Here is a 12,260-nt window from a genome sequence, read left to right as displayed (position 1 = left end):
TAGGAAGTTTTCCTGGGGTTTAGTTCATTTAGAATTAGAATTATGTTCACAACTGGTTCAATCAAAAATATTCCAAATATAGCTTTAAAAGGGTGATGGCAGAGATATGGTGTAGTTTTTATTAAGATCAATAAGTTTTGGTGTTGTTTTCAACACAAATAGTCACATTTTACAAATATAACAGTAAGCACATTGAGCACACATTCAAACTTTATAGTAGCTTACATGCTAATAAACTGATGAATCAACTAAACTAATAGCATATAATTAACTGGAAAAACAAAAACATTGACCAATTCAGGGAAGTATCTCTCATGTGCAGTCTGAAGTGAATAAAGTATGAATTGCTCATTTTAGTCTTTAAAAATGTATGCAGATATGTCAATACAACTTGTAGAGAGAGTGGTCAATAGCATGATGTAACTACAAGTTTTTAGGTAAGGTGAAAAAGCATGCAGGAAAAAGAAAACAGCTATTCACTCAAATGGAGAAAAAGAGGCAAAACCAAAACTTTCAAACAGAAAATAATCATCTGGAAAATAATGTTTTTTTCTAATTGTTAAACGTCAGGACATTTTGGAATTGCTTTTTCTGTATGAAAAGTCCTGCTAAAAACCAAATTCTAATGTATTATAACTATACTTTAATTACACCAAAAAAGTTATCTAAATTATAGAGTCTAAGGGCAGAAGGGATCATTAGATAATTTACCCATATAAAATAATGAGACCGAAGTAAACTAGATCTTTAAAAGATTAGAACATTATGAGCCATGGATAGTGAATAACAGGGACTGGGGTGCACCAGTGCTCTAGATTACCACAATGGCACAGAACTGGTGAACGTATAAAGTAATCCTGCCAAGTGACCAAACATTCACATGCTGCAGAGGAAGGCAACCCCCACCCACTACTCCAACTCTACCCCGCTGCTCCTCACATCACCCCTCATCTGACCTGAGTGGAAATTCCTTTCTAGCCCCACATATAGGTGATCAGTTACGTCCTGGGCATGGGACAACTGGCCAGTCAAATACCTGAGAGAGTGAATGCTTGGTGCATCTCAGAGCCCTACACCTCCCTGGGCAATATCCTGTCTCCAGCCATGGAAATCCCTGAGGCTTCAGAGGAACAATAAAAAAGCCCCTCTGAGAGTACATCAGTGGGAAAGGGAAATCCCATCTTGATCGCTAATGCTGAGCAGCTGAAACCTAGAAGCATGATCTTCAGAAATAAAAGACATAAGTAAGAAATTAGCCCCAGTACTGCTGAGCCCTGTCCTCTACCATTAAAAACAACTGATGAACTCCCAGCTTGTAGCAGAAACCTGTCTCAACTGTATTCACAAAGTTGTGTAGCTCTCTCTTAAAACTGCTTGCCCCAAAACTTCTACAGAGAGTCTATTCCAGAACCTCACCCCTTTGATGGTTAGAAACTTCTAATTTATGCATGGCCTGTTTATATCCATTTCTTCTTATACCAGCATTGTCCTTCAGTTTGAATAGCTTTTCACCTTACCTGTATATAACTCCCACAAGCCTCCCTCCACATATTTCTGCTCAATCTTCTTTTTGCTAGACTAAAAAAAACACACTCTTCCAGTGTCCTCTTATAAGAGGCCCTTCATTCCCTGATCATCCTAACAGCTCCTTTCTGCACTTGTTCTAGCTGAAATTCATCTTTCTTGAATAAGGGTGGCTACAATTGTACACAGTATTCTAAATGAGATCTTACCAGTTCCTCAATACAATGGCATTAAAGCATCATTACCACTACTGGAAATACCTGATCTAATACATTTTAGGATGACACTTGCCTCTTTTCCCCACCCACATTCACATCACATTGGCGGCTCACAGCCTTCTGTGATCAAGCCATACACCCAGGTTTCTCTCTCCTTCCACTGCTTCCAACTGATGAGCTCCCAGTTTGTAGCAGAAATTCTCATTATTAGACCCTAACCACGTGACCTTCCAATTCATATTGCTGAATTTCATCCCATTTTTCCACTTAAATCTTCCAGATCTTTCCTGTATAACATTCCAAATACTCCCTTGTATTGCCTATGTCTCCCAACTATCAGCTGCAAATTTCAATAGCATACTCCCACTATTTAACAGGTTATTAATAAAAATGCCGAACAAGATTGGTCCCAAGATTGATCCTTGAGGAACTGTTAGTAATCTCCCTCTAATCCAATAATTCACCTTCCAGCATAGTCCACAGCCTCCTCTCACTTGCCTCCTGATTTAGCCAATTCTGTAACGACCTTCAACACTTGTCGTGATCCACATCTTCTCTAATTTAGCTAAGAATTTCATGTCAAATACTTCACTGAAATTCACATATATTAAATTTACTGCACCTTTTTTTTTTCCTCCTTCAAAGAAATCAGGTTAGCCCAGCATGATCTACCCTTGGTAAATGAATGTTGCATTACGTACCATTTACCTCTCAGAAGGAAAAAATAATTAAATTCATAATTTATTTTAAAACCTAGAACATTACTGTGTCATATTAACAAGTCTGTAATTGACTGAACTCCTACTTTTTTAAAAAAGTATAGGAATGATGTTAACTATTTTTCAGTCATATGGTACCATAAACCAAAAGACAGATAGATTAAAAATCCTTGCTACCAGACTAGCAATCTCATATGCCAGTTAGTTCAGTATTCTGTCATACACATTATCAGGTTCACCCTAATTGAGCTCAGCTGTAGGAATTTTAATTTCTAGACACTGATTTCCATCAGCCATACTGTCTTCAAACACATATTTCATATCACCATCATTGCTTAAAACTGAGGCACAAAATATCTATTTAGCTTTTGGGCCCTAACTATATTATCTTTAATTGCCTTCACATCTAAACTGCACAGCGGTCCAGCCTCATCTCTCATTTTCTTTTTAGTTATACAACCAAAAAAAATATCAGTGAGACTGCTGAAAGAAACAAGTTTTTGAGCTACACAGAGCTCCTCTTCTTCAGCACTAAGCAGTTCAAAAGCTTGTCAATGTAAAACATCTATTATTCAAGTTTCCATGGCGAGAGCTAATTCAGCTTGACTTTTAGAAATTCTTACTTCATTCTTATATTTGCTAACCTCTACAGTGTACCCTCCTTTGCTTACTCCCAGCAAGTTTTGAAGTTAGCTTTCATCCACCTGGGTCTGGAGACTTTCTGTAAAAGGGTCCTTCTCCCCCTCACTCCCTTTTGCTTAGGATTTAAATCCTTGAGCTCTTTAATTCATGTGACTTCTCTAACTACATCAATTCCCTTAATTTCCAAATTCTAGCCTTTTTGAAATCAAATCTTATAGCTGATTACCTGGTTTGGATTATCTTTATTTAAAGCATGTAATCTACCCACAATCACCTTAATCCAAGGTTATCTCCTACAACTAGCTTTTCTATAATGTCCTTACCAGACCAGGACTAAAATGATCACCACCTCCTTTTAGTTAATTGATAATTTGATTAAGAAAACTCATCTACTCTACTAGTATTAGCAGCACTGTAACATATAATCAATATCCAGGAAGTTAAATTCCCTGATTATGACAATTCCAAGTAGTATTTATCACTAATAATATCACATCTGAATTTAGCCCTAGGGGTCTATGGTAGATACTTAAAACAGTACTTATAGAACCTCTTTTACAATCCTTCCTCAAAGAGATTTTGACACAAACAGATTGTTTTGTCCATATCACTTCCTATTTCTTTATCATTTATCACTGTGCTCATGCACAGTAATACTTATCTTTACTTTTATTTTTGTTCTTAACCCTGATAAATAGAAAATACCTTTCCATTCTAGTATTCATCTCATGGGTGCTATTCCTCAATTTTTATGTAATCCCTATATATCTGGTTTGATCTACTGCACCAGTAATTCTGGTTCCTCCATTTTATTATCCAGACTCCTTGGATTAATAGATTTAATTGTGTCCCTCATACCTCACCCAATTTTCTAGCTTGTATTGTTCCATTATCTATTGTATCTTCATTTAGCTGCTCCCATGTACTGAAGCCAGGCACGGAAATGTCAAAATTCCCTCCCAGCCTTCTCTTCTCATCTCCTAGTTTCTTCTTTTTTCTAAGAATCGGGTCTAGGAAAAGTAGACAATGATGGCTACTGAGGCAACAACAGAAGTAACCCAAAGAGGAGGGGAGAGAAAAGAAGATGGTCAGATACAGAAGCCTGGGATGTATATCATCCTTGAGGGGGCAGCTGGTGGAAGTTATTTAGGTGTCAACTAAACTATATATGTGCTGAGTTAGTACTTAATATTAAAATATACAAATTCTGATAAAACCATTTTTGAAAAATATGGAAGTTATTAATTTTATATTGTGAAACATCACCTTTCACATATCATTTTAAGGTCCAAAGAATAATTCAAATACTAAATAAGTCATTGAAAAATAATCTATGCCTACTACACTAGTGTGATATCTTCCCAGTAACTTTAATAATACACCTGAGTTTTCCTGGATTGCACAGTGGATTGATACCAGAGTCTGGCTTTGTGTGAATACTTGGCTCAGGAGATGCCTCTCTATCTCACTGCTCACAGCCCTGCTCTGCTGTGAGGTGGGACTGAAACTATGTAGCACATTTCACTATATATACAAATGCGTACATTCATAACCATAGTCTGTATACAACTCTCAATAATCATTAAGTTCAGAACATTACAAACTTTCATAAAAGACCTTACTCAATATTCTAACATAGTACACTAAGAGAACAAGCAATCAATTGGTTCCACTGCTCATTTTTGGGCCTAAGCCTCCTTGTCTTCCTGTACGGTTTCTGGACCCTGACTACCATACTAACCTGTTTAAAAGAAAGAATTTAGCCTTATAAATGATGATAAAACACTATTGGCACTAGGCTAAAGAGCTGATCTATTCTACTTGTTAAACTATTAGAATATTAAAATAGACAGGTTTTTAAAAAGTTGATGAAATCATTTTCTATTCAATATTTTCTATGCAAAGCAAGTAGAAAACAGGTGAGCTGCTCAGTATTTTGGCAGATGGATGATGAATCTGCCAGCTGCAGCAAGTACTTACTGCAAAACTCTCAGATGACAAACATAGTACATGCCAGATGTTTTTTTCTGTTGAATTATACTGTCATATGCTACAGTTACTCTTAGTAATTATGCAGTTTATAGATTGCTAGTACCTGCAGCTGTCTCTTATCCTGGTAATTTTTTTTAAACAAATGGCTTAAAATAGGCATTTTTGGCTGCCAAACATTATATTAGTATAGCAAAGAATGAAAGACATGAAAACTGAAGATCAGTTACACAGCAGTACAAGTCTGAGGATTCCTGATAAATTTACATGACTAAACATGTAATGATATGGGCTCCACAACTGTTACATAGTAAATGAAAAAATTTGAATAAAGACACCTAAATCCACTGCAGTAAAGTGAGGAGGGGGTTACGAATATAATTAAAAGCTTCATAACAAAGAGAATCTTTGTCATACAGTTTGTGCATTTATATAATAGATGACCACTGCTCACTGATGAAAGCTTAAAAAAGCCTTACTACCTTACTTGCTTAAACATAATAGATTTGTTCTCTCAGCCAGCTACATTTCAACACAAGAAATATACATTAACAAAATGCTAAAGTTGCAAGTGTAATCATATAACTAAAGAATCTCACAGTAAGTTATCCCCACATTGTATTTTTTCATAATTTATCTCCATGTGGAGATAAAGTGAGCTAGCCTCCATCCAAAAGAGGTAGTAGAGTTTGGTCCTGACTTTCCAAAAAGGTGACCTTCCAGGACAAGCTAGGAGACAGAGCAAGGCTATGTCTACACTACATAGTTATTTCAAGACAACAGCTGATATTTCAAAATAAGTGTTAGTGTCTACACTATGGCACATGCTATTTTGACATAAATTTGAAATAGCAGGTGCATTATTCTGAAATCAGTAACCTTCATTGCAGGAGAAATAATGCCTGTTTCAAAATAGGTATTTTGAAATAGGGGCTAATTAAGACATGGAATAGCGCTAATTTGAAATAAGCCATAATAGCACCCAATGGCACTATTTTGATATAATGCTATGTGTCCGGAAATGCTATTTCAAAATTGCTAGGTACTATTTTGAAATGCATTTTGTGTGTAGCTGTGTTATTTTGAAATAACGTATTATGTGATATCTGCTTCAAAACATCTTATTTCAAAATACCTCTGTAGTGTAGCCGTAGCCCAAGAGCCCCATAAGTCTGGACAGAAATAAATTAAGCTCCTATTGAGGGACCAGATCCTTCATGGTGTCTCTGGGCCCGGGGAGAGTCTGCTGTACCTTTGGGAAGGTCGATGGCACGAGCTGAGTACCTTGACCTGCTGCCAGAGGTTTTTGGTCAGACTCCAAAGACTGGGAGGGAGGTCCACACTCTGTGAATTGCGATCTCACTGCAGCAGATTATGTTTCCTGATCTTTGCTCCATTGGCTGTCTTTCTTCATATGCAATATAGATGCATGGGCCACCACTCCATTGGGATCTCAGGACTGCATTTGGCAGATCCATTACTGAATCCCCACCTCGATGCCAAACACATAGTAACCCATCAAGGTGAGCAAGAGCAGAACTGCGATGACCAGTGTCTGCCCTGGAGTGAGGACCTTGATCTGTATGTTGGAGACCAATATTCACTGTCTCTATAAACAGCCCTCATACAGTACAGTGCTGCACTGAAAGCAATTATGATGCTCTTGGTACCAAGGCTGAAGGGTGGTGCAGAACTCTGGTTTGCATCACCTCATAGGTTAAGAGTTCTTTGAGATGTTTGTGTATTGCAGGACAGGTATGGTGATGTTCTGTGGACAATGTGCAAGAGGTCAGACTAGATAATCATGACAATCTCTTCTGATCTTATAGTCCACAAGTCTATGACACTGTAATTAATTTTCATATCAATTGCATTCCATACTATATCTTACAGAAGCACACAGTGTCTAAAATTTTTAAAATAGTACATACTGAAATAGATAAGATTTATTTATGGATATTTTTAGGAGACTCTTGCCAACGTAAAATCAGAGCACCAATCACACAGAATATATATTTAATGAGGAATAACTTGTCAATGTCAAACTTTTTGGCAGGGAGGGCAAAGAACTGATTGGTTTCCATTGTTAGTGGATAAACTGATTCTTTTATCTTCATTTTTTTGACGAAGGCTTACAGAGCCATCCTGTCCAAAGGAGGGCTCAGGGCAGTTGCCATGGGCCCCACACTTTGAGCAGCCCCACGGTGGCTGCTCCAGCGATCCTGTGGATGGCACAGTCCCCCATACTGACTGTAGCCCACAAGGCTGGCCTGAAGTCGCTCTACTTCCCAAGGCCTTGATGAGTGCAGAGGTGGGGGGGGGGGGACAACCCCTGCTGTCACCCTTTGCCAGGTCTCCAGTAATCCCCCAGGTCATATAGGTTAGCGAAGGAAGCTTCTGAGAGAGGGTAATGGGGGGTGGGAGGCTGCACTGGACCCTGCTCCCCCACAGGGATGACCCTGATAGTTTATATTATATATTTATAAGCTCTAATTATGAAGTCAGCTCCAAAATGGTGACTGCCTACTTGTCAAACTTGTCATCAACAGAGATACTCCATGTAGATTGTGTATAGATTTACAGCTTTTTATATGGAAAGAATTGAGGGTTTTTTTCCTGGTCTGCTCATTCAGGCAACATTCTCTGATGAATAGCTATTAAGCTAATAAGTGGGATGTTAAATCTCGGCAGGACACCACCAGATGACACCACAAGGACAATCTCTCTCCCAAATAGGAACATTTTCAAAATGCAATTAATATTTTTCATAATGGTTCAAAGATGACAACAGAGATGACAGTTTGTGATATCCCATGTCAGCAGTCTGATAGAGCTAAATCAAGACTGAAAATTCTTACCCATAATAGCAATGTTTTAACATTTTAGTCTTAACCCTAACTTCGAAAGGGAAAGGGGCTATTTCCACAGGCTATTTCACTATTCGTAGCATGCTTAGTTTTTTTTCCTTCAAACAGGAAGGTTGTGTTCAATACAGTCCAATATCAGACAGGACCAACCATGATGGTGGATTGAGAAGATGATTTTGAGCGGTTTCTTTACTCATGAATATTTTTCTTCTAGTCTTTCTCAGTTCTCATGTTGCTTTAGCTGACTTAAAGACTAAATACTCAGATGATATAATGTGCACTTATAGAAAGTACACTCCAGATTCCATTTGTGTAGTAGTACAAATCCAATTGTTTAAAATTACCTATCTTAGAAAAAAACCCTAAGAAACATATTTTCTCAACTACTCAGATATTTACAACAGATGATATCAGCAAGAGTCAACTAATTACACACTGTACAAATAAATAAATGCATACAGCCTTGGCAGGTAAAATGTATTGTTCATTACACCTCTTGTCTGAGCTAAGTTCTGATGTCTTTTTCTTCTGAAGAAGTGCAACAAGATTCTTTTTGTCTACCAAAAATTTGGAAATCTTTGTAAAACACTGTATATGGTGGGTTTAAGAGAGTACATAAAGCTCACCCCTGAATAATTAGCCTAAAAAGCAAACTGTTTGGATCAACGTTCAGCCTGCCATCTCTGAAAAGTTTTGACAACACAAAATCTGGTAGTTGTAGCATCAGTAACAACTTTAATCTGTCAAGGAGAATTGCAAGTGTTCTACACATATTGTGTAAGTTGCTTCATTTCCTAAACTTTAGGAACTTTCTAGAAGTATCTGTTCTCATTAACAAGTAATCTAAAATGAATTTTAAAATTCACTGTTTATCTGGTTCTGAGGTGATGTTTCATGCCAGGAATGTGCAATAAATAAGTGGCACAATCATGCCTAAATACAAGTCAACAGGAATTTCAACAGTGATTTAAATGGGAAAAGATCCAAGAATACCAACAACATTATCAAAAGTTACTAATTAACACCAAGTGGTGAAAATTTTCAATTAAAACTTTGTCCACTACTTAAGCACTTTAACTAGCAGATGATAACCTCTTGGCATTAGGTACCATCTCTCCCTTGGAAAGTTATATCTGGTCAGAGGATGGAACTCTGAGCTCTTAGAACTTGTGTCTGGGCCCCTTTCTATGTGAGAGCGTAGGGGCTCTTCTGGAGATTCTGACTCACTGGCTGAAGAAAATGACTTTCAAACATCAGTGGAAACGGCAGGGTGCTGAAGCATGCAGGTGGAAAATGGAGTTGCTCCATGTCCTCTGAGGATAAACAAGAGTAAAAATGTCATCTGGTGTGGTAAGTCTCAGAAGGCTCTAGATATGAAGTAGATCAACTGGTGGAGCTGTTGGATCTGAAGCTTCTTTGGCCACAGTGGAAATGTGATCTGTCTGGGGCCGTGATATTAGCAAAAATGTAATCTTGGATAATGGGCGTCTGCCTTTCAGTTTGCATGCTGGAACTGGCATCAGAATTGACTGATCCACACTCCTTTCTAACACTTTTTTTCTGCTGAGATGGTTTACTTGGGTCTAAATCTTCAGGATCCACGCACAAGGACTTGTGCTTGTGCTTGGAGGGGCACTATCTGCTGACAGAGGCCAATGTATCAGGGGACTCACTGGCCCAGATGTGATTGGAGTCTCGTGGCCTCCTTCCATCAGATAAATGCCTACCCCACCATTAAGTAGCCCCTTAGCTTGAGCCCTCTGAGCTTGAGTCAGATTACATGGGCCAGCTGCAGGTGTTTAATTACAGTGGAAAAATATCCTTTGAGTTACAACCATACACCTCTGTGATGGTATTGAAGAGCCTGCATAAGCCAGATATAGAGGAAAAGGGTCCAGAGATTGGCTACGCCAAAGAGACTCCAGGACCTTGGTCTAGACAAAAGCTAAGTGTGTCATAGTGAAAGCTGTAGTGTGAAAATCCCAAGTTCCTGATGCATATTATGGCTTCTGTTTAGAACTCTCACTTTTATGCCCAAATTTCATAGTCTGGTATAAGACCTACTTAACTCATAACATGTATCATGGTTTACCAATACAGCTAGTGTGAGAAGGAACTTACAAGCAAGGCCATAGCTTTCTCATAGTCTGGAAAAAGAGAGCACCACAGCAACTGTGCTTCAAGGCCAAGTCCAGAGGCTGTAACACAAGCTTGAGCTGCCAGGGATGATACACCCTCCTCCCTTTCAGTATTCTCTACAAGGCATTTCCCTAGTTCACTAACCCAGAGCCCTGGACTCAAGAACAACATGTTACAAATAAATGATGTTTGTTATATATGCTCATTGTTTTATTTTAACTCCTTTACACAATGGACCTGTGGATCATACCCAATCAAACAAAGGCATCATTGCTCCCGCGGATACATAAGCAGGACTAGAATCAACGTGTATGTTGTTTAAACAGATGACTAAAGAAAAAATCACCTGTGTATTGTCTAAAATGTTGCATGTAAATTACAGGTGGTGTCATTGTTTAACCTTTTAGATTATTGGCTTATTGTGATCATCATATCTTGCTGCCAGCACCTATCCAGGGGCTTGAGACCTCTCACCCCTTCATTTCTCACCGTCCACTGATACCCTATATAATCACTTGTAACCTACTACTTGATGGCGCTTCACTGAGCCTAGCCTGACAGGCAAGGTGGCACACCTCCAGCGCTGTGTGTAATAAACCCTCCTGCTTGATTCTACACACTGTCCAGACTTTGTTTCTACGAAAGCGACGTAACACCACATGAAATACTGTTTAATAATATAAGTGATGGGAATTCTAGTTAAACATTGCCTAAATTTGCTCTGAAGGTGAAGAAAGGTCCCTAACACTGCAATTTAGACAAGAAAGAAAGGAACTAAGATAACAGAGCTCAACTGAAGTGACATATTGCAACTACTTTTTTGCCATTACAAAATGTCAAAAACACACAAGTAGTATTGTTTGTTTTGGAATGGAGAAAGCTTTCTACAATCAGACTACTAAATCCATCTGAGAAAGGAAAGCCGAGATTAACAATTCTTTTTGCAGCACCTTCTGTATACACTGAGACTGCAACATCTCTTCTGGCCTAGATTATTTCCTATTTTTTTCCACACCACAAGTATTTTCATTTTCATGATGAGGACCATGACAACTAAGAGTAAAACTGGGAGTGAAACTCACAAAAAGTGTGTATGTGTGTGTGTGGGGTGTGTGTGTGTGGAAATCAAACTGCACTTACTTCAGATTACCAATCCTGGTTTCTGTAGTTGCTGTAAGCTTCTTTGTTTCTTCCTTCCACCGGTTTGTTGCTTTTTGCTGAGCTACCAACAGACGTCTTAACTCAACTGTGGAATTTTGATTAGTGACTTCCATTTCTTTTAGTCGAACCTCAAACCCATGCTCCTTCACTAAATGCTCATGTTCCATTGTGCTTATCTAAAATGAAAAAGACCACAAATCGTACAACACAAGTTTCAACATTAGTCCAAGAAATGCCCCCCATCACCACTTTAAGAGTGTATATAGAAATATATTCAGAAGAACAATGTAATGCCTACTGCAAATGGCAATAAAGGGTAGTGATGGTTGTGATGCTTCTTTTTATAAATTGAATATTCACTTTATCCGTCTTCTCTGAACTTTGTAAACTGCTTGCATGCATAGAAGGTGTGCTCTTTGGGCAACTGGTTACATCATGTGTGTTACAAAAGGTTGTTACAAGTAGGTGGGATAGTAAGACAAGAAGCAATGGGCTTAAATTGCAGCAAGGGAAGTTTAGGCTGGACATTACGAAAAACTTCTTAATTGTCAGAGTGGTTAAGCACTCAAAAAAATTGCCTCAGGAGGTTGTGGAACCTCCATCATTGGAGATTTTTAAGAGGTTAGACAAACATCTGTCAGGGATAGCCTAAATGGTGCCTGGTCCAGCCATGTGTGCAAGGGACTGAATTTGGTGATCTCTCCAAGTTCCTTCCAGTTCTGTAATTCTATGATTCTGTACATTTGGAAAGCACTACCATAACGAGACCTACTAAAATTCAAATACTAAATAATTATACAGGCTCACTTGTGTGCTTAACTGAGAACTTGTTTAGCTATACAATTGTACATGCAAAGTACCAGGTTCTTACACAAACAAATACAGCAACAAAAACTAGATAACCAATTTTGCTGAGTGTATGTTTAGTCTCTGGAGACATAGGATTTCAGATGCACAGGAAAGGCATATTTGTTAACTCAAACTTTAATTTGAAGGGTTAG

The 12,260-nt window shown here is 38.3% G+C and overlaps 1 protein-coding gene across 2 annotated transcripts in view; it reads right to left on the bottom strand.

The window, feature by feature from the left end:
- SCLT1 (sodium channel and clathrin linker 1) overlaps positions 1-12,260 on the bottom strand; it is a 112,749-nt gene that overhangs the window by 20,890 nt on the left and 79,599 nt on the right. For both annotated transcript variants that reach the window (XM_074993312.1, XM_074993310.1), the window contains exon 19: positions 11,239-11,435. In XM_074993312.1, the coding sequence (XP_074849413.1) occupies positions 11,239-11,435 (197 nt within the window). The remainder of the gene's footprint in view (positions 1-11,238; positions 11,436-12,260) is intronic.

The sequence above is a fragment of the Carettochelys insculpta genome, chromosome 4 (assembly GCF_033958435.1).
Source record: "Carettochelys insculpta isolate YL-2023 chromosome 4, ASM3395843v1, whole genome shotgun sequence".
In the NCBI taxonomy this organism is placed as follows: Eukaryota; Metazoa; Chordata; order Testudines; family Carettochelyidae; genus Carettochelys; species Carettochelys insculpta.
This window is presented reverse-complemented; position numbering and strand designations above follow the sequence as displayed.